This window comes from Lontra canadensis, unplaced genomic scaffold (genome assembly GCF_010015895.1).
Source record: "Lontra canadensis isolate GAN:19392208 unplaced genomic scaffold, GSC_riverotter_1.0 scaffold1, whole genome shotgun sequence".
NCBI classification, from domain to species: domain Eukaryota; kingdom Metazoa; phylum Chordata; class Mammalia; order Carnivora; family Mustelidae; genus Lontra; species Lontra canadensis.
Window position 1 is genome coordinate 103,818,390 of NW_022630995.1, and position 25,428 is coordinate 103,843,817.

The window sequence follows — 25,428 nt, forward strand, 5'->3', positions numbered from 1 at the left end:
TCTTTCTTTCTTTCTTTCTTTCTTTCTTTCTTTCTTTCTTTCTTTCTCTCTTTCTTTCAAGATTTTATTTGACAGAGTGAGAGTGAGAGAGAGAGCACAAGCAGGGGGAGCAGCAGGCAGAGGGAGAGAGAGAAGCCGACTCCCCGCTGAGCAGGGAGCCCAATGCGGGGCTCCATCCCAGGACCCCGGGATCATGACCAGAGCAGAAGGCAGCTGCCTAACCGACGGAGCCACCCAGGTGTCCCTACATGTCAGTTTCTTGGCATGTATCTGGCAGTGGCAAATACTCATTAGCATTAGGTGTTGCTGCAATACTCCACCGAGAGTGTCGTAAGGAAAGGGCCTAACATTTAAAAATGTTTTCTGGGCATTTTAAAGAAGCAAGAGGGCAGAGGTAGCTTCCTCATCTTTCATGCTGTCCTTCATGCACAGCGGGTGGGGCGTAGGTAAAGCCATGTTTCGCGGTTCCGGGGCCTGCACTGCCGACCGCAGATGTCCTGGGTATGCTTCGCTTGCACTCCCATTGTGTCCTTAAACCAACCCCCACCCCCAGGATAATTGGGGAAATGGAGGTCACACACGCCAGAGCTTAAGATAGATGTAGAGCTTAGGATAACATTCATTCATTTCATTGTAAGCAATATTAAGCACCTATTGGGTATACCAGACCTTACAGGACAGAGAGTCAAAAGACTCGCCACCCCCTTCTGTCATCAGAGTCCTCATTGCACAGGATATTTTCGCCCTGATCTGGGAGAGTTTGTCAATACAATCTACTCCCTGGTTCCCACATGCTCCCCTCCTGAGTGCTTACCGCGTGGGGCTGAGTCCAAGTCCTGGGGGCCCCAGCTGGAGGGCCGAGGTGCTGCCTTCCCAAGGAAGTGCAATCCACAGGATCCTGCAGACCAGTGATTATGACAAGTGCAGTGTCCACAACTCTGGTCACCTTGAAGCTAACTCCTACCCACCCATCTCCACCCTTACCCTCCACCCATCACTTTGTACTTTTCCCCTGAAACTCATACCACCTCTATATTCCTCTGAAAGGCTGAGTTTTAAACGAGGCTTTGAGCTACAGATCAAAGTAGGTGACTTGAAGCCTCTGGGGTTTAGGTGGTTTGTCACCATTCCAGATGTCTTCCACATTTCCAGCAAGCTAGAAAATTCTTTGAGCCTTTGAGTGGTTTAGGGCTGATGACAGTATAAGCAGTATTACTATTAATATTTATTATTCTGCATTTATGTTCACAGTTTTCTGCATAAATTTTGTTGAGAAGATCTTGTTATTTTAAAGAAGATCTGTTTCAAGCTTTTAAAGAAAAAGTTGTTTCAGCTTCTTGTACAGTAAGACTTCATTTGCCTTCATTGCTCTGATTAATTTCTGCTCTTTACTTCTGATCTACAGTTTGGGGATATGGATTCCTGTCAGTGACAATTATTAATCTGGCATCTCTCCTCGGATTGATTTTGACTCCACTGCTAAAGAAATCTTACTTCCCTAAGGTTTTGACCTTTTTCGTGGGTCTGGCTATTGGGACTCTATTTTCAAATGCCATTTTCCAGCTTATTCCAGAGGTAAGGATCTTGGCTGTTTGTTTCTGTGAATAATTGTTCCTTTTAGATGTTTTAGCACTTTGTACATTTTTTTTTTTAAAGATTTTATTTATTTATTTGACAGAGAGAGATCACAAAGCAGGCAGAGAGGCAGGCAGAGAGAGAGGAGGAAGCAGGCTCCCTGCTGAGCAGAGAGCCCGATGCGGGGCTCGATCCCAGGACCCTGAGATCATGACCTGAGCTGAAGGCAGCGGCTTAACCCACTGAGCCACCCAGGCGCCCCTAGCACTTTGTACATTTTAAGGCTCCATAATTCTCACAGCATTTTATGGTCTGGTTGATAGCATTGAAGAAGAGAGAGCTGAATCACAGTAGATGAAAAAGCTTGTCTCAAGCTACAGGGGATATCAGTGTCAGAGATAAAATTAATATTCTAGGAGGCCAGCCACCAGGACGTGCCCAGACAGCTCTGGGACACCTCTGAGGGCCTGAAACTTTATTTTGTCTTGCATTTGGCAACCTTAATTTTTCTACATACTTTTATTATTTATTTATTTTTTGAAGAGCCTGCAATGTCAGATTTATTGAAGAGATACCACAAAGTGTCCTCAGACATTCATTGTAGCTTTTATTTAAGTTTGTGTATCTTGTCTGGTAGGAAAACCTGGGCTCTTCATAATTTCAAACCCTAGCTCTTGCCCCATGTCCTTTAAATGGTAGATTATTTCATTCTCATGGGTATGTGTGGGTGTGAAAGAAATCTTTTCTTCATTCTTGGGCCCAGCCCTTGAGTTCTTTATCTCTTTAGGGCCAACCAGGATCCTCTGGGTTTAAAAGGATCTCTCTTGGGAAAACAGTAATCCAAATGGCTTGTCATATTTGCTTTAAAAATTTGAATCTGGATATAATGGACAAGTATATTACTTTTAGAGAAAATGGATTATCAGTGTCTCATTTTTCTTTATTACTCATATCTAATATTATCTATAAAGGTGGGAATCAGTGCTTCTCCTTTACTATGAAAAGCTTTCTCTTTCAAGGTAAATATTGTTGAAGGTAGGAAACTGTCTTATAGTCAGGAAACTATAAGATACTCTGGGGGTTTTAGTAATAGAACTTCTTCTGGTTATAAGACTCCTATATGATCTCTTACAGTTTGGTTACTTAAGTTTCAGAGTTTTTTTTTGTGATTTTGGTGGTTAAATTCCCTATATTACCTGATCTGAAGATGGGCTTAGAACTTTGATGAAAATTGTATACTGAAAGATGTATTGTTTTTCAGAAGTCAGGTTAAATTACTTGTTTTACCTGATTTTTTTTTTTTTTTTCCTCTTTCAGGCATTTGGATTCAATCCCAAAAGTGACAACTATGTTGAGAAGGCAGTTGCTGTGTTTGGTGGATTTTACTTGCTTTTCTTTTTTGAAAGAGTGCTTAAGATGTTATTAAAGACATATGGTCAGGTAAATAGACTTTATTGAAAATGTTTGACCCCTTAAATCTACTTTATATAGCTTTCTAGGCAAATAAGGCAAGAATTTTATTTTATTTTATTTTTTTTGAGAAAGAGAGAAAGCATGAGCAGAGGGGAGAGGCAGAAAGAGAGAGAGAGAGACAGAATCTCAAGCAGGCTCCATGCCCAGCACAGAGCCTGCCACAGGGCTCTATCTCACAACCCTGAAATCATAGCTTGACCTGAATTCAAGAGTCAGATGCTTAACTGACTGAGCCACCCTGGTGCCTCGGGAATTTTATTCTTATAATTACGTGAACAGCTCAGTTATTCGACTTGTGAATGTGAGGAGAAAGAAAAAAGTCAGTATATTCATAAATATAAGAGAAACGATTCACAGTGTAGAATTTGGAATAAATACCAATAATTTAATGTCAAGAAAAATGTGCACAATCTGTGTTCATTTGTGTTCATCAATCTAAGAAGGGATATATACCCTAACATGAGAAAACATAACATAATAAATGAAGATACATTTGTAAGTCTAAAAAGATTGTATATTGAATAGATGTGTGAATTTTCTCTTACAAATAAAAAGCACTAAACTCTCTACTTTGTGTGAGCCATCATTTTTTATTCTTATAACCTTCTCTTGCTTTTTAAATTTTTTTATGTAGAATGATCACACTCACTTTAGAAATGATGACTTTGGTCCTTCTCATGAGAAAACTCATCAACCTAAAACATTACCTGCCATCAATGGTGTGACGTGTTATGCAAATCCAGCTGTCACAGAGCCTAATGGACATATCCATTTTGATAACGTCAGCGTGGTATCTCTACAGGTATGGTGATTCCATTTTTTTCTTTGCTATATTGCATCCTTTATAAAATCTGAAGACTTCTGTGAATGCAGCCAAATCAGTATTTTACACACTTAAATGTGTCTGACTTATTTTTGTGTATGAGGGACCTGTGGAATGTTAGTCTGTAATTCTTTTTCTAATTTTCCTCCATATATTTACCCTGAACAAGTGAGTTAAGTAGGAAATGGAGGGTTACTGGATCTGAGATTTTATTATTCTCTAAGATTATTTAAGTATATGTATGAGTTACTTAGATTTATACGGTGATATGTAGCAAACTTAATCAGAGCATTTCTCTTATTTTGCAATTCTTTCAAGATCCCAAACCAAAGAATACCTTTGAGTAATTTTGAAACTGCAAGAAAAAAAAAAGATTTATAACCTATTAAAATTGTGTTCATTAATTAATTGATTTAGAATTTGTACCTCCATCTTCTAAATAATGTTAATAGATATCATTTCTTTCTTCTTTCTTTTTTTTTTTAAGATTTTATTTGTTTATTTGACAGAGATCACAAGTAGGCAGAGAGGCAGGCAGAGAGAGAGGAAGAGAAGTAGGCTCACCGCTGAGCAGAGAGCCCGATGTGGGGTTCGATCCCAGGACCCTGGGATCATGACCCAAGCCGAAGGCAGAGGCTTTAACCCACTGAGCTACCCAGGTGCCCCAATAGGTATCATTTCTTGAGTGAATATTATATGCCAGGTAGTATGCTAGGCACTTAATTGTTTTATTTCTTTTACTTTTACTTTTAATTTTTTCAAAAAAGATTTTATTTATTTGACATAGAGAGAGAGAGCATGTACAAGTGGGGGAGAGCAGCAGAGGGAGAAGCAGCTCCCCACTGAGCAAGGAGCCTCGACTCGGGGCATGATCCCCGGACCTTGGGATCATGACCTGAGCCCAAGGCAGACGCTTAACCTACTGAGGCACCCGGGTGCCCCACTTGTTTATTTTTTATAACAATTATTCAAAATAGTTTATTTTCTACATATTAGAACTATTTTGGTTTCAAGTGCTGGATATCAAATCCAAATTATGTATGCAGAAAGGAGACTTTATTGGAAAGATAGTAGGATGTCTCATGGAACAGCCAGGCATAGGAAGAGCAAGAACTTAGGAACCATTAGAACCATTAGAACTCCTTGTCTTCCTCTTCTCTATAGCTTACAGTAATTCTTCTTTCGCTGTGCACTGGCTATTTCCATATGTGGGAAATAGCCACTAGCAACCCCTGAGGTTTACGTCTTGCAGTTTCAGTCACTAGAAGGAAACTGACCAGACTCTTTCAGTCCCAAGTCCAAAATTCCTGGCAACTGTCTCCTTGGTCGGGCTTGAATTAGAAGTCCATTTCTAGACTAATCTAGAGGGTGGGCCCTTGTACGGGTGCAAGGGCATATGGATGGAGTAGAGGAGCAGATATGGAAAGGGGTGCTAGGTGACAGTATCATTGGTGCTCACAACAATTCTCATTTGACAGACCAGGGAAGTGGAAGTTCAGATGTTAAAAAAGTTCCGAGGGTCACTCAGTTGGTAAATAGTAGAGCCGTAAGATACAAAGTTAAACACAACATAAAAAAGAAATACTGAAAACAAAATCAAGGAAAGCCAGCTAAGAAAAAAAAAGTAGAAAAAAAGGTATCTGGAAGAGGTTATTTTGGCAAATGACCTGAGTTTCCTTCTAGAAAGAAAACATCATCAGTCATATATTTTGCTCCACCTGATTAAGGAAAATCTCAAGTGTGTTTGAAGAGGCATTTTTGTATTAGCACTGAGCTAAGAGAGGAAATTATTTCATGCAATGTAATGAATAATACTTTCAGCCAAGATTTTGCAAAGAATGTGAAAATGTTCAAATAGATAATTTCTTACAATAATTATAGATAACATTTATTAATGCTCAGGGACTCTGCCTGGAATTTTAAATGAATGATCTGCTTGGACCCTCATCATAGCCTAGGAGATAAGTACTGTCATAATTCGGAGACTGTAGCTTAGAGGTTAAATAACAAACCCAGGGACAGGTAGCTCCTACATGGCAAAACTTGGATCAGGACCAAGGTCATCTAATACTGAAGCCTACATGCTTGCATACCTTGCTGGGTTTTCTTCTTTAGGTCATTGCTCTACTGGAATCAAGATGATGACGTTAACTCTTAACCTAATAACTATGAATTTTTTGTAAGGAAAGGAGATAATTTGGCCTGAGGCTTTTGCTTTCTGAAGACAAATTGAACTGCTCAGAAGTTCGATTTTAGTTTTAAAGTTTTTGGGCTCCTCCTGATTTATAATTTACTATTGCCAGAAGACATGTTTGTAGTAAATATAAACACCATGACAAGAATGGATCCTACACATGATCCTGTTTCACGTAATTTAGAAATATCAATTGAAAAGTTATTCTTACTCTACTTCTGGAAGTAAAGCTAGTACACAGGCTTTTATTCATTTACCCAATAACCATTTATTGAATACCTGCTCACTGTCCTAGGCTCTGGGGATTCAGAAGCACATGAATTCTTGTAAAACTTACAGTTTATTTAATGGACAATATAGAAAAGAGTAAAACTAGAAAATACCATATAACAATATGTACTTTGATGTAAATAAAATAAGGTGATGTGGGGGGTCCCTGGGTGGCTTGTTTGTTAAGTGTCTGCCTTTGGCTTGGGTCACAGTCCCGGGGTCTTGGAATTGAGCCCCATATTGGGCTCCCTTTCAAGAGGGGGGTCTGCTTCTCTTTCTCTCCCTCTGCCTCTCCCTCTACTCAGGCTCACACTCTGTCTTTCTCTCTCTCTGAAATAAATAAATGGAATCTTTAAAAAAAATGGTGATGTGGGAGTGATATGTGGGAGCTTCCTTGATCAAGAAAGATCCCTACAGAAATCAGCAGAGAATTAGATAATGAGGAAGAAGAGCCAGCCATGCACCTATCTCAGAAGAGAATGTTCTAAAATCTTTGAGACTAACCAAATAGGCTATATACATACAAGGGCGCTAGAAGCTAAATGGCTTTGGACTTCCTGACATCAACGCTGGAGACGAATGGCACAATTCTGTCAATATTGAATAGAAATGACTGTGGAGGGTGACAGGGTGGCTCAGTCAGTTAAGCATCCGACTCTTGATTTCTGCTCAGGTCATGATCTTAGGGCCCTGACTCAGCGTGGAGTCTGCTTAAGATTCTCCCTTTCCCTCTGTCTGTCCCCACCCTGCTTGTGATCTCTGTCCCTCTAAATAAATCAGTCAATAAATAAAATCTTAAAAAAAAAAGAATCAACTGTGAAATTATAAACAGTAGTAAGCTATAAATCTAGTGAGAGAGTGTAATGAAGCTAGGTGTCTGGAAATACACTTCTAGGAATGGGAAGTCCAACTGAAGGCAGAGAAGTTGTGTTCCAGGATGACAACCATGCACCAGGCCTTGAAATGAACCGTACAAATAGCCCTGACACTAATTTCTTATGGGGTCTACTTTCTGGCTCTTTTGGTTGAAGGCATAGTCTTAAATGAAGAGAGACTTAAACTGAGTAATGTACCATTATTTTCAGTTTTCTCTTTATATCGCATTAAAAAAAAATTGAAAGAAGTAGAATTTAAGAAATGCCGTAAAGTTTTGGATATTGCTTTAATAGACAGTAGATAGTGTAATATAAATGATAGTGATTTCAATAATAAAATTAAAATACTCTCTAATATTTTATGTAATAAAAATAATTAACCTAGATGCTCCATTGTGAGACTTGAACAGGATATGGAAGATTCATGGTTCATGTCTAAGTTCAAGTATTGCCTTAAGAATTTTGTTGATGATTCTTATTGCTCCTGCTTCAACACAGTCAAGGTTTTTATAATTGAAAATAATAAGAAACTAAGAGCAAGTTAAGAAAAGTAGTCTAATTTGACATTCTATTAATAGAATGCATATTATCTGACAGTCTAGATGACAATAGCACAATTCTTGATTTTACTGGAATATAGGAAGAACAAAAGAATTACAGTATAATTAAAATCCATGGCTTAGGGATATCTTTACTGGTATTCATTCCAAACAATTCTGGCCCATCATTGAATACTCAGATATGCAATAATACTTAACTTTAGTTGCCTTTGGTATTTTGTTTGTGTTCAGTCATATAAAAACCATAGTTTTACGCATTTAAAAAAATGTATTGCCATGGAGGGGTATCTGTGACCTTTTAAGAGGATAGGAGAGATTTTATTCAACAGTTCTTTAGTTTGATTATAACTTTTACATACTTAGACAAATTAGTGAGACTTCCTTAATAGCCTTGTTCCAGACCCTGTAGATGCACAATCCATGGGACTCGTGGGAGTGTGTGTGTGGGGGGGGGGGAAGGCGTGCACGCGAGCACGTGTGTGTGCACACGCGCATGCGCACAGACCCACAGGTGCCTGTATGCTGGAGCATGCGTATTTCCAGGACAACCTGGGAGTCACAGTGGAATAAAAGAAAGCTGTTATGAGGGAAGAAGGGGAGCACAGTTACTCAGTTACTGCCAGAAGGTAATGTTTCACAGCTCAGCTTGTGACACTTGCTTTGTTCTTCTCCCTCTCTGACGATTGTACAAACCTTTAGAGGGTCATTTCAGTATCTCTGCAACCAAATGGGTCTTGTCGGCGTGAATCTGCAGCTTTTCTAGAAGGACTGGATTTTTATTAGGTGTTGATTGCTTAGGCAGAGGTGGTACTCTGGAGAGTGGTAGTTTTCTAGGCCACTAGGGGGACCATCTGGCTTATTTCTCCTGTAGTCTGTAATCAGTCTTTTTCTAAAGGAAACCTTTTGTGCTTTTCTTTAGGAATCAGTGTCAATAAATATAAAGTGATGGGCATCACTTTTTTTCCTAATAGAAGAAACATTAATATCAGCTATTTTTAGAAGTTAACTGTTGTACCTTTTATCTTTAAAACGGAGGAGCAGGGAAGTGGAATTCAGCTGTAAAATGTGGCGATGTTAGGGAGACTTCCTTTGTCAACAACTGACATGAAATGATACTCTCCAAATACGGAGAGAATATTTTTGATTTGCTTGGATCTCCCTGAGAGCCTAATAGCTGTTAAATACATTTAATTTATTCCTCAAACATTTATTGAGCACCTAATGTGTTCTTGGCACTCTTCTAAGTACTGGTACATAACAGTGGGATAGAACAGACAGATTTTGTGTGCTTTCATAACAAGCGAAATATTACACTGAATGTGGAAAGCATTCTTTTTAAAGTGTGAGATAGAAAAAACAAAACACAACTAATCAGGAAGCCCATATGTGTGGGGCTTGTCCATTGGTCTTTTCTCTCAGGTGGTCGGTTTTTCTCTGTTCTTGCCTGGAGGTGGCAAGGGTGGTGAGCCTTCCTGGCTGCCTGTGTTGGGAGTGGGGTGGGAGCAGAAAAGAATGGGGCACTGTGCAGTTTTGACTTAATACCCTGTCTTCAGCTCCACATCTCGTCGCAGACTTCAGTTTGCCTTATGTCCTTGAAGTGAGAGTCTCTCTGGTTCAGTATTCTCCAAGGGTGACTCTCCCGTCATGTGGGGTGTTTGCCTTGCTGCATTGTCTTGGGAGCAAAGAGCTGGGGTTCTGATTGCTCCTTAATAAACTTACAATGAATTCTCTTATTTTTAGTTTCATGCTTCACCTGTCACTTTCCGAGGTACTTGGTGCCTCCATTTCCTATACTTCTCTGAAGTTCTGGGCCCCACATCACTTTGTTTCTTGTTGACTTTTTTTCTCATAGGAAGTCAGTTCGACTGCATCCTCCACTTTCCATTTTCTAAAATAAATATCTCCATGTTGTCATATAATCTCCCATTCTTTCTGTCCCATGACATGATGACTCCTTTATTTATTTATTTTAAGGAGTTTCGGGAGGGGCTACAGATAAATATATATGTCCAGTCTGCTGTATTTCTTTCCTTCTTTTTTTTTTTTTTTTGACCTCACTTATCTATCTATCTATTTATTTATTTTTTCAGTGTTTCAAGATTCATTCTTTATGCACCACACCCCAGTGCTCCATGCAATACGTGCCCTCCTTAATACCCACCACCAGGTTCACTCAACCCCCCGACCCCTCTCCCCTCCAAAACCCTCAGTTTGTTTCTCAGAGTCCACAGTCTCTCATGGTTTGTCTACCCCTCTGATTTCCCCCAACTCACTTCTCCTCTCCATCTCCCAGTGTCCTCCGTGTTATTCCTTATGCTCCACAAGTAAGTGAAACCATATGGTAATTGACTCTCTCTGCTTGACTTATTTCACTCACCATAATCTCCTCCAGTCCTGTCCATGTTGATAACAACTCTCCTGTATTTCACCAAAAAGCTATTTGCTGTTTAAAATCACTGTAGTTAATAAAATAGAAATTGGTTACTTTCCTGTACGTGGTTATATTAGCCATTAGTTAAAACTGAAAACTACATAAGTAATAAAATGATATGAGAGATTATTTTCATTGATTTTGATCGACTGGTGTTTATGAAAAAGCTGGTTTAGTGGTAGGCACGTGATGCCCCTAGACTGTGGTGAAGGAGAATTCTGGGTAGGGCTGGGCTGTCAGTGGAATTTGCTCTGGATCTGGCTCAACACTTCTTGCCCCATGTGCCATTTTACCTGGCTCTAGTATTTGTGTTGGAAACGTCCCAAAAGCTGATACCCGAATCCTCTCTGAATTTAGCCCACACTTCACCAGTATTAACTCTACTTTTATGCATCTCTAGTGAATCTTTTGAAATTTTCAAGAATCTCTCTTCTAAAATCTTTTCATTACTCTGCAAAATTCCCACTCTTACCTTTGCTTCCTTTAGTGAGATGGAGGTCTTTCTTTGGAATCTGCGACCTTTGCTGTCTCACCTCCTCTTTTACGTCCTGAAAACTGCTCTGTTTCCTCATCTGCTCTCCATCTCTTCATTGTATCAGGACCTGTATTCTTTATCTTTTCTTAAGGCCAGTTCCTCCAAATGTGTTCATCTTTCCCACAGCTTCTTCCTGTTTCCGTTGACCTTTCCTGAATCTCTCCTTCTCTCCAAGTCCACAAACATGCTTGAGTCTTTTCTACCTTAACGTATTCTTCTTTTCTTGACTCTGCTTCTCCCCAAGATTTCCCAACCTTACTCCTTCCCTACACTCTCCAGCTTCTTGAAACACTAGTTAATACTGAAGACTCTGTGTCAGACATTTTCTTCAGTGCTTCACAAATAGTAACTCATTTACTCCTTATAGTAACAGCCTTGTGACATAAGTATGGTAATTATCTCCATGTTAATGATGTGGAAAGTGATGTACAGGGAAGTTACATAACTTGAACAAGGTCACACACATACCAAGTTAGGGTTTAAATCCTGATCCATGGACCCATCTGGTTAACCCTTACTCTGTGCTACTCTATTATTTCCGTCTGTGAGTTGGTCTTCATGTGCACCTCCCTCTTTTTCATCATTTCCTCAAGTATTTAATCATGTATAAAAAAATCAGTACTTTTTATCTAAAATTTCCCTTTGGGGTGATACAAGTGATTTTTCTAGACCGTACACTATATTCTTTTTTTTTTTTTCTTTAAAGATTTTATTTATTTGATACACAGAGAGAAACAGTGAGGTAAAGAACATAAACAGTGGGAGTGGGAGAGGGAGAAGCAAGCCTCCTGGTGAGCAGGAAGCCCGATGCCAGGCTCGATCCCAGGACTCTGGGATCATGACCTGAGCCGAAGGCAGATGCTTAACGACTGAGCCGCCCAGGTGCCCCAACAGTGTGCTATATTCTTAACACTCATTCTCATTCTTTTTGAGATGTTCCTGTAGTTTAGTACATATTTGAGTACTTATTGTTGACTGAATGCTAGGAGTATAAAGGCAGATTTTTCACTGGAAGCCATTCCCTCCGTTTTGGAATTGCTCATTAAGTAGTGTCTGTGATGCTGTACTAACCTTCTCCTGCCATTTTAGCTACTACTTTTCTGGTGTTTTCTCTGTATCTCCTTTTCCTTGCAGGGTAGCTAAATGTGGAGGAGGAAGCAAGGGCTTTGCAGTTACATGGGCCAGTGTTCACATCTCAGCAGTAAAATGTTCATTGTATGATACAGGGAAAATCAGTTCATGTCTCTGGACTTTGTTTGCTCTTCTGTTAAATGATGAGCAAAAATCTTTATGCTAATAAATTTTTATGCAAATTGAATAATTTGTTACAGGTTAACTGTGTACCAGTGTCTGGCACACCGTATGCATGTGATAAGTACATTATTTCTCTTCTCCTGTTTGTCATTTTTTTTGGTTTCTTTTTTTGTTTTGTTTTGCTTTGTTAATTCCTTTTTTATTAACTTACAATGTATTATTTGCCCCAGGGGTACAGGTCTGTGAATTGGCAGGCTTGCACACTTCATAGCACTCACCATAGTACATACCTTCCCCAATGTCCATAACCTCACCATCCTCTCCATACCTCCTCGCCCTGGCAACCCTCAGTTTGTTTTGTGAGATTAAGAGTCTCTTATGGTTTGTCTCCCTCCAGATCCCATCCTGTTTCATTTTTTTCCTTCCCTACCCCCCAGACCCCCCACTCAGCCTCTCAAATTCCTCATATCAGGGAGATCACATGATAATTGTCTTTCTCTGATTGACTTATATCGCTCAGCGTAATACCCTCTAGTTCTTTCCATGTCGTTGCAAATGGCAAGATTTCATTTCTTTTGATGGCTGCATAGTATTCCATTGTGTGTGTGTGTGTGTGTGTGTGTGTACACTATATATATAATAAAGAAGAATATTATATACACTATATATGTAATAAAGAAGAATATATATATACCATACACACACACACACACACACACACACACCACATCTTCTTTATCCATGCATCTGTTGATGGACATCTAGGTTCTTTCCATAGTTTGGCTGTTGTAGACATTGCTGCTATAAACATTCGGGTTCACATGCCCCTTCGGATCACTACATTTATATCTTTAGGGTAAATACCCAGTAGTGTAATTGCTGAATCATAGGGTAGTTCTATTTTCAACTTTTTGAGGAACCTCCATGCTGTTTTCCAGAGTGGTTTCACCAGCTTGCATTCCCACCAACAGTGTGGGAGGGTTCCCCTATCTCTACAACCTCGCCAGCATCTGTCTTTTCCTGACTTGTTAATTTGAGCCATTCTGACTGGTGTGAGGTGATATATCATTGTGGTTTTGATTTGTATTTCCCTGATGCCAAGTGATGTGGAGCACTTTTTCATGTCTCTTGGCCATCTGGATGTCTTCTTTGCAAAAATGTCTGTTCATGACTCCTGCCCATTTCTTGATTGGATTATTTGTTCTTTGGATGTTGAGTTTGATAAGTTCTTTATAGATTTTGGATACTAGCCTTTTATCTGATAGGTCGTTTGCAAATATCTTCTCCCATTCTGTCAGTTGTCTTTTGGTTTTGTTAACTGTGTCCTTTGCTGTGCAAAAGCTTTTGATCTTGATGAAGTCCCAATAGTTCATTTTTGCCCTTGCTTCCCTTGCCTTTGTTGATGTTTCTAGGAAGAAGTTGCTGTGGCTGAGGTAGAAGAGGTTGCTGCCTGTGTTCTCCTCAAGGATATGGACGGATTCCTTTCTCACATTGAGGTCCTTCATCCATTTTGAGTCTTATTTTCATGTGTGGTGTAAGGAAATGGTCCAATTTCATTTTTCTGCATGTGGCTGTCCAATTTTCCCAACACCATTTATTGAAGAGGCTGTCTTTTTTCCATTGGACATTCTTTCCTGCTTTGTTGAAGACTAGTTGACCATAGAGTTGAGTTGAGGGTCTATTTCTGGGCTCTCTATTCTGTTCCGTTGATCTGTGTGTCTGTTTTTGTGCCAGTACCATACTGTCTTGATGATGACAGATTTGTAATAGAGCTTGAAGTCTGGAATTGTGATGCCACCAACTTTGGCTTTCTTTTTCAATATTCCTTTGGCTATTTGAGGTCTTTTCTGGTTCCATATAAATTTAAGGATTATTTGTTCCATTTCTTTGGAAAAAAAAAAAGGATGGTATTTTGATAGAGATTGCATTAAATGTGTAGATGTCTTTAGGGTAGCATAGACATTTTCCACAATATTTGTTCTTCCAATCCATGCGCATGGAACGTTTTTCCATTTCTTTGTGTCTTCCTCCATTTCTTTCATGAGTACTTTATAGTTTTCTGAGTACAGATTCTTTGCCTCTTTGGTTAGATTTATTCCTAGGTATCTTATGGTTTGGGGTGCAATTGTAACTGGGATCAACTCTTTAATTTCTCTTTCTTTGGTCTTGTTGTTGGTGTAGAGAAATGCAACTGATTTCTGTGCATTGATTTTATATCCTGACACTTTACTGAATTTCTGTACAAGTTCTAGCAGATTTGGAGTGGAGTCTTTTGGGTTTTCCACAAAGTATCATATCATGTGTAACGAGTGATAGTTTGACTTCTTCTTTGCTGATTTGGATGCCTTTAATTTCTTTCTGTTGTCTCATTGCTGAGGCTAGGACTTCTAGTACTGTGTTGAATAGCAGTGGTGATAATGGACATCCTTGCTGTGTTCCTGACCTTAGCGGAAAAGCTCTCAGTTTTTCTCCATTGAGTATGTTATTTGGTGTGGGTTTTTCATAGATTGCTTTGATGATATTGAGGTATGTACCCTCTATCCCTACACTTTGAAGAGTTTTGATCAAGAAAGGATGCTGTACTTCGTTAAATGCTTTTTCAGCATCTATTGAGAGAATCCTATGGTTCTTGTTCTTTCTTTTATTAATATATTGCATCACATTAATTGATTTGCGGATGTTGAATCAACCTAGCAGCCCTGGAATAAATCCCACTTGGTCATGGTGAATAATCCTTTTAATGTACTGTTGGATCCTATTGGCTAGTATTTTGGTGAGAATTTTCACATCTGTGTTCATCAAGGATATTGGTCTGTAATTCTCTTTTTTGAGGGGGTGTTTGTCTGGTTTTGGGATTAAGGTAATGCTGGCCTCATAAAATGAGTTTGGAAGTTTTCCTTCTATTTCTATTTTTTGGAACAGTTTCAGCAGAATAGGTATTAATTCTTCTTTAAATGTTTGGTAGAATTCCCTGGGAAGCCGTCTGGCCCTGGGCTCTTGTTTGTTGGGAGATTTTTGATGACTGCTTCCAGCTCCTTACTGGTTATGGGTCTGTTCAGGTTTTCTGTTTCTTTCTAGTTCAGTTGTGGTAATTTATATGTCTCTAGGAATGCATCCATTTCTTCCAGATTGTCAAATTTTCTGGTGTATAGCTGCTCATAATATGTTCTTATAATTGTATTTCTTTGGTGTTGGTTGTGATCTCTTCTCTTTCATTTATGATTTTATTTATTTGGGTCCTTTCTCTTTTCCTTTTTATAAGTCTGGCCAGGGGTTTATCAGTCTTATTAATTCTTTCGAAGAACCACCTCCTAGTTTCTTTGATTTTTCCTATTGGGTTTTTTTTGTTGTTGTTGTTTCTATTTCACTGACTTCTACTGTGATCTTTATTATTTCTCTTCTCCTGCTGGGTTTAGGCTTTCTTTGTTGATCTTTCTCCAGCTCCTTTAGGTGTAGGGTTAGGTTGTGTATTTGAGACCTTTCTTGTTTCTTGAGAAAGGCTTGCATTGCTATATGTTTTACTCTCAGGACTGCCTTTGCTGTGTCCCACAGATTTTGAACCATTGTATTTTCATTATCATTTGTTTCCATGAATTTTTTCAATTCTTCTTTAATTTCCTTTTTGCCCCATTCATGCTTTAGTAGGATGCTCTTTAGCCTCCATGTATTTGAGTTCTTTCTAACTTTCCTCTTGTGACTGAGTTCTAGCTTCAGAACATTGTGGTCTGAAAATATGCAGGGAATGATCCCAATATTTTGGTACCAGTTGAGACCTGATCTGTGACCCAGGATGTGATCTTTTCTGGAGAATGTTCCATGTGCAGTAGAGAAGAATCTGTATTCTGTTGCTTTGGGATGAAATGTTCTGAATATATCTGTGATGTACATCTAGTCCCGTGTGTCACTTAAGGCCTTTATTTCCTTGTTGATCTTTTGCTCGGATGATCTGATCATTTCAGGGAGGGGGATGTTAAAGTCCCCTACTATTATTGTATTATTGTCAATGTGGTTCTCTGATTTTGTTATTAATTGGTTTATATAGTTGGCTGCTCCCATGTTAAGGGCATAGATCTTTAAAATTGTTAGATCTTCTTGTTGGACAGACCCTTTGAGTATGATACAGTGTCCTTCCTCATCTCTTATTACAGTCTTTGGCTTAAAATCTAATTTATCTGATAAAAGGATTGCCACCCCAGCTTTCTTTTGATGTCCACTAGTATGATAAATTGTTTTCTACCCCCTCACTTTAAATCTGGAGGTGTCTTTGGGTCTAAAATGAGTTTCTTGTAGACAGCATATTGATGGGTTTTGTTTTTTTATCCATTCTGATACCCTGTGTCTTTTGATTGGGGACATTTAGCCCATTTACATTCAGGGTAACTATCGAGAGATATGAATTTAGTGCCCCTGTATTGCCTGTAAGGTGACTGTTACTGTATATTATCTCTGTTCCTTTCTGGTCTACTACTTTTAGGCTCTCTCTGCTTAGAGGACCCCTTTCAATATTTCCCGTAGGGCTGGTTTGGTGTTTAAAATTTACAATTACAACAAGAAACAAAACTAAATTCTTTTAGTTTTTGTTTGTCCTGGAAGCTTTTTATCTCTCCTTCTATTTCAGTAATAGCTTAGCTGGATATAGTATTCTTGGCTGTATGTTGTTCTCATTTAGTGCTCTGAATATATCATGCCAATTCTTTCTGGCCCACCAGGTCTCTGTGGAGAAGTCTGTTGCCAATCTAGTATTTTTTTCATTGTGTGTTACAGACTTCTTGTCTGGAGCTGCCTTCAGGATTTTCTCTTTGTCACCAAGACTTGTAAATTTAACTATTATACGAATGTGTGTGGACCTATTTTTATTGATATTGATTTCTGTGCCTCCCAGCTTTTGATGCTTGTTCCCTCTGCCATGCTAGGGAAATTCTCTGCTATAATTCACTCTAATATACCTTTTGCCCCCCTCTCTCTTACTTCTTCTTCTGGAATCCCAGTTATTCTAATATTGTTCTGTTTTATGGTATTGCTTATCTCTCGAATTCTCCCCTTGTGGTCCAGTAGTTGTTTGTCTGTGTTTTGCTCAGCTTCTTTATTCTCTGTCATTTGGTCTCCTATATCAATAATTGTCTCTTCTTCCTCATTTATCCTAGCAGTAAGAGCCTCTGTTCTTGATTGCACCTCATTAATAGCTTTTTTTAAATCTCAGTTTGTTAGATTTTAGTTCTTTTCTTTCTCCAGAAATGGCTTTTACCTCTCCAGACAGGGTTTCTCTAATATCTTCCATGCCTTTTTTGAACCCAGCTAGCACCTTGAGAATTGTCATTCTGTACTCTAGATCTGACATATTACTAATGTCCGTATTGATTAGGTCCCTAGCCTTCGGTACTGCTTCTTGTTCTTTTTTTTTTTTTTTTGTGGTGAGTTTTTCCACCATGTCATTTTATCCAGATAAGAATATATGAACAAGAGAATAAAATACTAAAAGGGTGGCAAAGACCCCAGAAAAATGTGGGCTGACCAAATCAGAAGAGACCCCAAATTGGGGGAAGAAGAAAGGGGTAAGAGGAAATTCTAAGAAATTAAAAAAAATTAAAAAAATATATATTAAACTATTGAATAGAACCAAGCCACTCACTTGATTTTGGGTGTATTTTGGTCTCTTAGAAGAAACTAACTCCCAAAATTTTAAAGAAAGAAAACCGTATATATACAAAGCTAGGGTAAACATGATGAAGGGATGGAATATGACTGTAAAGATGAAAATTAAAAATAAAATTCTAAAAAAGGAATTGATAAGATAAGTTGGTTGGAAAAAGAAAGAAAAAGTGGAGAGAATTTGCTCAGGCTGGAGGCTAGAACAAAGCCCTGTGCTAGATTTAGGGTATATTTTGATCTATAGAAAGCAGAAGAAATTGTATCCCAAAATTTTTTAGAAAAAAAAAAACCAACCCTATATATATACAGAAAATAAAGTTAGATACAATGAAGGATAAAATATGACTACAATAATGAATGTTTAAAAAGGTTTTTTTTAAGAAAGGTATTGTTAAGATAAACTAGTTGAAAATGTTAAACGAGGAGGAAAAGTTAAAAAAAGAATAAGAAAAAAATAAAATTAAAAAAATTTAATTAATTTTGCAAGGCTAAAGAATCATGGGGAGAAAGGCATGAATCCCATGCTTTGCTTTCCCCTCCTTTGGAATTCTGCTGTTCTCCTTGATCAGTGAGCTTGGTCTTGGCTGGATGTTATTGCTGATCTTCTGGGGGAGGGGCCTGTTATAGTGATTCTCAAATGTCTTTGCTTGAGGCGGAATTGCACCACCCTTGCCAGGGGCTGGGCTATGTAATCTGCTCAGGTTTGCTCTTGGGAGCTTTTCTTCCTTAAACGCTTTCTGTAGAGCTGTGGAGGATGGGAATGAAAATGGCGGCCTCCCAATCTCCGGCTGAAGGAGCCAAGAGCTTGGGGCTCCACTCCTCAGTGTACCTTTGGAGAAAAGCAGTCAATCACTCCCATCTCCCTGGTCTCTGGCTGCAGTCCCAGCTCACCCGGCCTGTGACCGAGCATTTCTGTCTCTGGCACACAGCCCCGTTTCGAGTCTCCAAAACCAGCAGATTCCTGCCTCGTTGCTCTTCTGGTGGAGGAAGGTGGTCTCCTCGGATCTGCCAGTTGTGGGGTTCCTCCTTGGCTCCATCTCTGTAGCTAGCTTTCCCACTCTAATACCTGCAAGCTCTGCTACACGCAGACACGCCCAATCGTTCTGTGACCCCGTGGGACCTGAGACCACACTGTCTCTGTGATGGCTCCACCCCCGCTTTTTCTCTGGAGTGACGTCCCTCAGTGGAGCAGACTTCTAAAAGTTCGCATTTTGTGTTCGGTTGCTCCACCGCTTGCCGCCCCTCCCACTGCAGTGGTCTTTCCATCGCTTCAGATTTACTACTCTGCACGTCCTACCTTTCAGAATGTGGTCGATTTTCTGTTTCTAGAATTGCTGCTCTTCTTCTCTTCAATCCCCTGTTTGGTTTGTTGGTATTCCGAATGGTTTGATAATTATCTAGCTGAACCCCTGTGACCTAATGTCATCTCAGTCTGCTACTCCTCCGCCATCTTGACTCTGGATCTCATTCATCAGTTTTTATCCTTCTCTTTCCTTAATTTTTAATCATAGTGATCTTATCAAATCCTATCTCTTGAACTTTCAGTCCCCTGGAAATAACTTCTAAATCTATATAATTAATAATTATACATCATCCTTTATGAAGCCATAAACGTTTTTGAATCTATTTGCATTTTCCATTGGGAAACACAGAGTAACACATTGAGAGGATAAAACATACAGAATTTCATGCCTTCTTATCTCTATTATTTACCTTTTTAACAATTTGAGTACTTTTTCTAAAAACTGAAGTTTGATTTATTTTTATATATATATTAAGATTTTATTTATTCATTTGACAGAGGGAGACCTAGCAAGAGAGGGAACAGGGACCCCGATGCTGAGCAGGGACCCCGACGCTGGGCTCTATTCTAGGACCCTGAGATCATGATCAGACGCTTAACGACTGAGTCACCCAGGTGCCCCTAAAATTTGATTTTTAAAACTTGAAGCCATCTGGTAATAAAGATAAGCTTCTGAATGTAAATGCTTGCAAGTCAGACATTGACTTTCTGGTAAATAGACTATGAGAACGTGAAACATTTATTCTCACTTAATGGAGTAGAACTTTAAAGTCCAATTTAATTTACCATTTGAATGATATTATCAGTTTTTGCACCCCAGATTCTCTGTCATAGTTGTTCACCTATGCACTTTAAGTTCAGTTGTATTTGTCACACTATGAACGTCAGTTCGTTTGAAAGGACATTTCTAAGGATGTTCTTAAAGGAAATTCCCAAGGAGGAACTTAGGGTTATCTGCTGTGATTCATTAAATGAACCAGTCATTTGGACATCTAGAACATCCTTGATTTCACACAAGGAGGCTGGTATCACCAGAGGCAGACACATTAAATCATAATGAAAAATGTTGGTACTACCAGCTACTTAGTAGACCAGCTGAGAGGATCAAATAAGTTAATGTATATGAAACTGCTTTGAAAGGTAGCCAAACCTATACTATTTAACCTATTTGAAAGACAGTTGCTTAAAGGTTTCATTCAGGGACTGCTATGATATCCAATCAAAAGGGGGATATAGTAGTTTCCTGATAAACATTTAAATGGTTATTATTTTTGTGGAGTTTATAATTTTAATCAATTGATATGTGCTATAAGCGTCATGCAAATATAATTAAAATATGATGCAGTTTGACTTCTGGGTATAACTTGTAGATTTTTATGGCTTTTTTTCTCTTTTGTATAGAGATACAAACACAATCTATTTTCTGTTGAATGAATGAATATCTTGAAGTAAAAAAGACAAGAGAGAGAAGATGTTCAAAGACTTTCCCGTAGAAGTCTTCTCGGTCTCCCTAGAAATTTCCAGAAATATCTTGGCGATTTCTTATCCCACATAGTGTTTGCCAAAGAATCCTTTAAAATACCCTCAAAAAACTCAAAGCAGACAGAAGCCTTTTAAGAGTTTTCAGATAAGATGCCCAAAACATTTTGGTTTTGAACTTGATTTATAAAATACAGAGTGAGACAGAAAACAGAAGATCTGTTTAATGTTGGTGGGAAAGAAGGAAAGACAGATTTGTTAAAAGTTGGCAGTTTGTATTTGTCAGTGTTGGCAAGAGTTGGTCCTCTGGGGTTGGAAGACTGAAAATGAGGGGATGAACCTAAGTTATAGAAAAAAATTATGTTGTGATTGACAATAATGAGGCAGTTGGGAAGAGATCCCTGGGAAGCAGGGGTGGGCAGAAAGGAGGATAGATGATTAAATTTTGTCTAAATAAACATTTTTTTTTCAAGACAAAACATATAGAAGTATGAACAGGTCATCAATGTAAAGCTCTATACCTTTTTACAAAGTAGATTCGTTCCCAGAACCACCACCTACACCATGAAAAGGACATCACCAGCAATTCAAAAACCTCCTTTGTCCTCCATCCAGTGATTGTACCCTTTCCTCCCAAAGGGAACGGCTTTGAGTCCTAACGTTATACAGCGGTTTTTCGTAAAGTATGTAATCTTTTGTATCTGCCGCCTTTTGCTCAGTATTTATGTTGTTGCTCATAGTAGTCATTTGCTCATTTTCATTGCTTTATTCCACTGCAGGCATAGATCAGTCACATCAGTGTCATTATCATGAATTTATTAAATTATCATATCTATTTATGCTCATCTATTTCTTATATATCGATATATCTGTATGATATATTGGATTTCACATTTTTAAAAACTGAGTGAAGAGCATGTGGGTGGCTCAGTTGTTAAGCATCTACCTTTGGCCCAGGTCATGATCCTAGGATCCTGGGATTGAGCCCTGCATCGGGCTCTCTGCTCTGCAGGAAGCCTGCTTTCCCGTCTCCCACTCTCCCTGCTTGCATTCCCTCTCTCACTGTGTCTCTCTCTGTCAAATAAATAAATAAAATCTTAAAAAAAAAAAAAAAAAACTGAGTGAAAATAGTATTTTGGACATTTCATTGGGCAACTTGCTTTTTTTTGGCCCATATTTTAGTACTTGTGTTATTAGTTCATTCCTTTTAACTGCATGATGTTACTACTACTTGTTTATCCATTTCCTCTGACATTGATAATTTTTTTGTTTTACTTTTTTGCTGTAACAGCAATGCATATTCTTTTTTTTCTTTTTGTTTCTTTTTCTTTTTTCTTTTTTTTTTTTAGAGAGAGAGGGAGAGAGAGAGGTGGGGCAGAGGCAGAGGGGGAGAGAGAATCTTAACTAGGCTCCACATCAGCGTGGAGCCTGTTGCTGGACTTGATCTCACCACCCTGAGACCATGACTGGAGCCGAAATCAAGAGCTGCATATTTAACTGACTGAACCACCCAGGCACCATTGCAATGTATTCTTATCCATGTCTCACTGTGTCGGCACGTAGAGGTTGTCTAGGGCTGAGGTGGGTGCCAGTGACATTTCTGGCAGAACAATTCTTTGTGTTAAAGTGCCCTGTGCATTGAAGGATATTAAACATTTAAGACTCCCGGGGTGCTATTTGTCAGATGTAGGACTCCAGTCACTAATGACAGTGGAAAAATAGCCTCCATTACCCTCACATTTCTCAATGCCCTTGGGTGATATTAGGTAGTTTCTGATTCAGAATCATTGATCTAGAGCTTTCCTCAACTGGAGTTTTGTGAGACAAGGTTTGTGAGACAAGAAAAATGATTGTTTTCTCTCATCTTTTGAGGATGGTACATAGTATTCTACATGCACAGAAGAGAAAATAATTTATTATGCATGATGGATACCTTAAGGCATTAAGACTTGTCTTTCAGAACATCTGTGAGAAAGATTGGCCTGAATAGCTAGAATTATAAGAAATGGATCATAAGGTAGGCACACAGATAATTTTATTGAACAACAAATTGTTCTCCCAGCTGTTATTATTATTTTTTACATTTGTATCAACAGCAGAAGAGAGTTCACATTTTTTTCACATCTTTAGCAATACTTGGGAATTTCAGGCTTCAAAAAATTTTGTTGCCCATTTTCATGGGTTTGAAATCTTACCTTTTTGTGATTTGCTTTGTATAATTCTGATTACTGGTGAAGTTGAGTATCTCTTTATCTGCTTATTGGTCATAAGTTTATTTTTGTGTTTTCTGTTCAACTATTCTACATACTTTTTGTTGATTTTTTTATCAATTCACATTTTAAAGAAAAAAATTATTCTGATGCTTGTTAAAATGGTGAAGAGGATTTGAGTCCAGGTTATTGCAATACAGTTCTACTCTGTAGAGGATGAGGATTGGACTCAACTTGGACTATAGAAAGGGCAGCTGAGAATTTGTAGCTAATGAGCAGAGTGAGGGGCTCGGTGGATAGGAAATCACTAACAGGAGACATCAAGGGTAAGGGGGGGGTCTCATAAATCTGACTCTGTGGGATTCTTGCTACTACTGGACCTTGCAAGGACACACAGAAGCCCAGGATTGAGGCTTGGTGAGAAGAAGGCTCAGAGGAGACTGAGTGAGGGTTGGTCAAGGAGTCTTTGTTATTTGTAGGTATTTTACATATATTCTGGATCCTAATCTTCATTGAGTAAATGGGTTACACATATATTCTCTAAGTCTGTGACTTCTCTGTTCACTTAGTTTGTATTTTATTTTTAAAAGGTTTTAATTTAAATGTCATCAGTAAATTAATATCTTCTTCAGGTTTTCTTTTCTTCTGGGTTTGTTTAAAAAACCTTCCCTTGAGAAAGTAAAGAAGATATGTTTCCATACTTTCTTCTATAAGTTTAATTTTCCATGTGGAATTTATTTTTGTATATTATAAAAGAAAAAGATCTAGTTTTTTTTCTGTATAAATAAGTTGTTATCTTAGCTTCTTTATTGAATAGATCAGTTTATCTCTACCATATACCAAGTTTCTTTCCTTTTTTTTAAAGGTTTTATTTTTAAAATTTATTTTAAAGGTTTATTTTATTTATTTGACAGAGAGAGACACAGTGAGAGAGGGAACACAAGCAAGGGAGTGGGAGAGGGAGAAGCAGGCTCCCTGTTGAGCAGGAAGCCTGATATGGGGCTCAGTCCCAGGACCCTGGGATCCTGACCTGAGCCTAAGGCAGATGCTTAATGATGGAGCCATTCAGGCGCACCAGCCCCCCACCCATTTTAGAATCTTTAAAATGTTTTCTGATCATATCTTCATTGGAGATAAAATGCTCTCCTCTTTCTAGTTAACTTGTGCTTATAAATCTGGGATATGTTCCCACAACTTTGTACGAAGTCTGAGCTGCTCCATACTTGGCCATTGACCTTAACTTTGAGTTCACACACAGTTCTGTCCACTGCTACTCTGATTTAATCCCCATTGCTCCTCTGGAACATGGTATGTTTGATAATGTGGTTGTAGCAGTAATATGATTTAATATTTACTGCATACCTTATACATTACTTTTTAAGTATTTCATTTAATCCTTGTAATAATCCTGACTGGTGGAGATTTTTCCAATTTACAAATGAAGACATTTTAACAAAGTAAAGTAATCTGATTAGTTGTCAGAATCCGAATTTAAACTCAAATCCATCTGACTCAAAGTTTTAAACATTACATCTAATCAGTTACATCTACTGAATAATACTGTAGTTCAGAAATGACACAAACATAGAAAATAACTTATTTATTCATTGAGTCTTTCACCCTGATTGAAGACTCCTGAATTCTGAAAGAAGAAAAATTAACTGTTATAGATTATCCATATTTGGTCATAGTATAGAAAACAACAAAAAAAAGTCCAATAAAATCTAACACTGAGAACAACACTTAGTAAATTCTGAATAGGAAGGAATTTTCTTAATCTAATTAAGGATATCTATTTTAAAAAACACTAAAGCAAGCAATCTACTGACTTTGGAAGTATTCCCATCAAAGTCAAAAACAAGACAAAATGCTGACCATCAGAACTTCTACTCAGCATTATCTCAGGAATCCTCATCAGTGTAATGAGACAAGAAAAATAAGAGTTTTTTTGACAATTGGAAAAGAAGGAAAAAATGTCCTTACTTGTTCTTCAATGTCAACAGAAAAAATCCAAAAGAACAAGTAAATAAAATACAAGAAATAGTGGGGTGCCTGGGTGGCTCAGTGGGTTAAAGCCTCTGCCTTCGGCTCGGGTCATGATCTCAGGGTCCTGGGATCGAGCCCCACGTCGGGCTCTCTACTCAGCAGGGAGCCTGCTTCCTCCTCTCTCTCTCTGCCTGTCTCTCTGCCTACTTGTGATCTCTGTCTGTCAAATAAATAAAATCTTAAAAAGAAATACAAGAAATAGTAAGAGAATTCAGCAATGCTGCAGAATACAGTTACTATATAAAATCTGTCATTTCTGCATACCAGTAATAGCCAATTAGAAAATACAGTAGGGGAACATCTGACTGGTTCAGTCCAAATGCGACTCTTGATCTCTCTTGTAAGCTTATGCCCCACGTTGGGTGTAGAGATTACTTAAAAATAAAAATCTTTAAAAAAAGAAAAAAAATATAGTAGGGAAATGATACTAAGAATATCTGCAAAGCTACAAAATAATTAGGAATAAATCTAAATGAACAGTTTAAAGAGATTCATATGGAAAATTACAAAACAAGGAAAATCTGAAATATAAAGATTTCAGCTGTCCCTCAATTGATCTCTAAGTTCAATTCAAAGTCAATAAAAATCCCCCAAATCGTATTTATATGGAAGAACAAGGATAAGTTTCAGTGGCGGGGGGGGGACAGGGTGAGGAGTCTTGTCTTAGAAGAGTCACTGCTTACTACAAACTATAATATTAACGTAATGTGGTATTGGGCCCCCAAAACTCATTTTTAATATGTATACACAA

The 25,428-nt window shown here is 38.3% G+C and overlaps 1 protein-coding gene across 1 annotated transcript in view; it reads left to right on the forward strand.

Annotated features, from left to right (window-relative positions):
- Positions 1–25,428, forward strand: part of SLC39A8 (solute carrier family 39 member 8) — a 77,397-nt gene that overhangs the window by 28,737 nt on the left and 23,232 nt on the right. Inside the window, exons 3-5 of the mRNA XM_032860888.1 lie at positions 1,406–1,575; positions 2,893–3,015; positions 3,683–3,850. Of these exons, the coding sequence (XP_032716779.1) occupies positions 1,406–1,575; positions 2,893–3,015; positions 3,683–3,850 (461 nt within the window). The remainder of the gene's footprint in view (positions 1–1,405; positions 1,576–2,892; positions 3,016–3,682; positions 3,851–25,428) is intronic.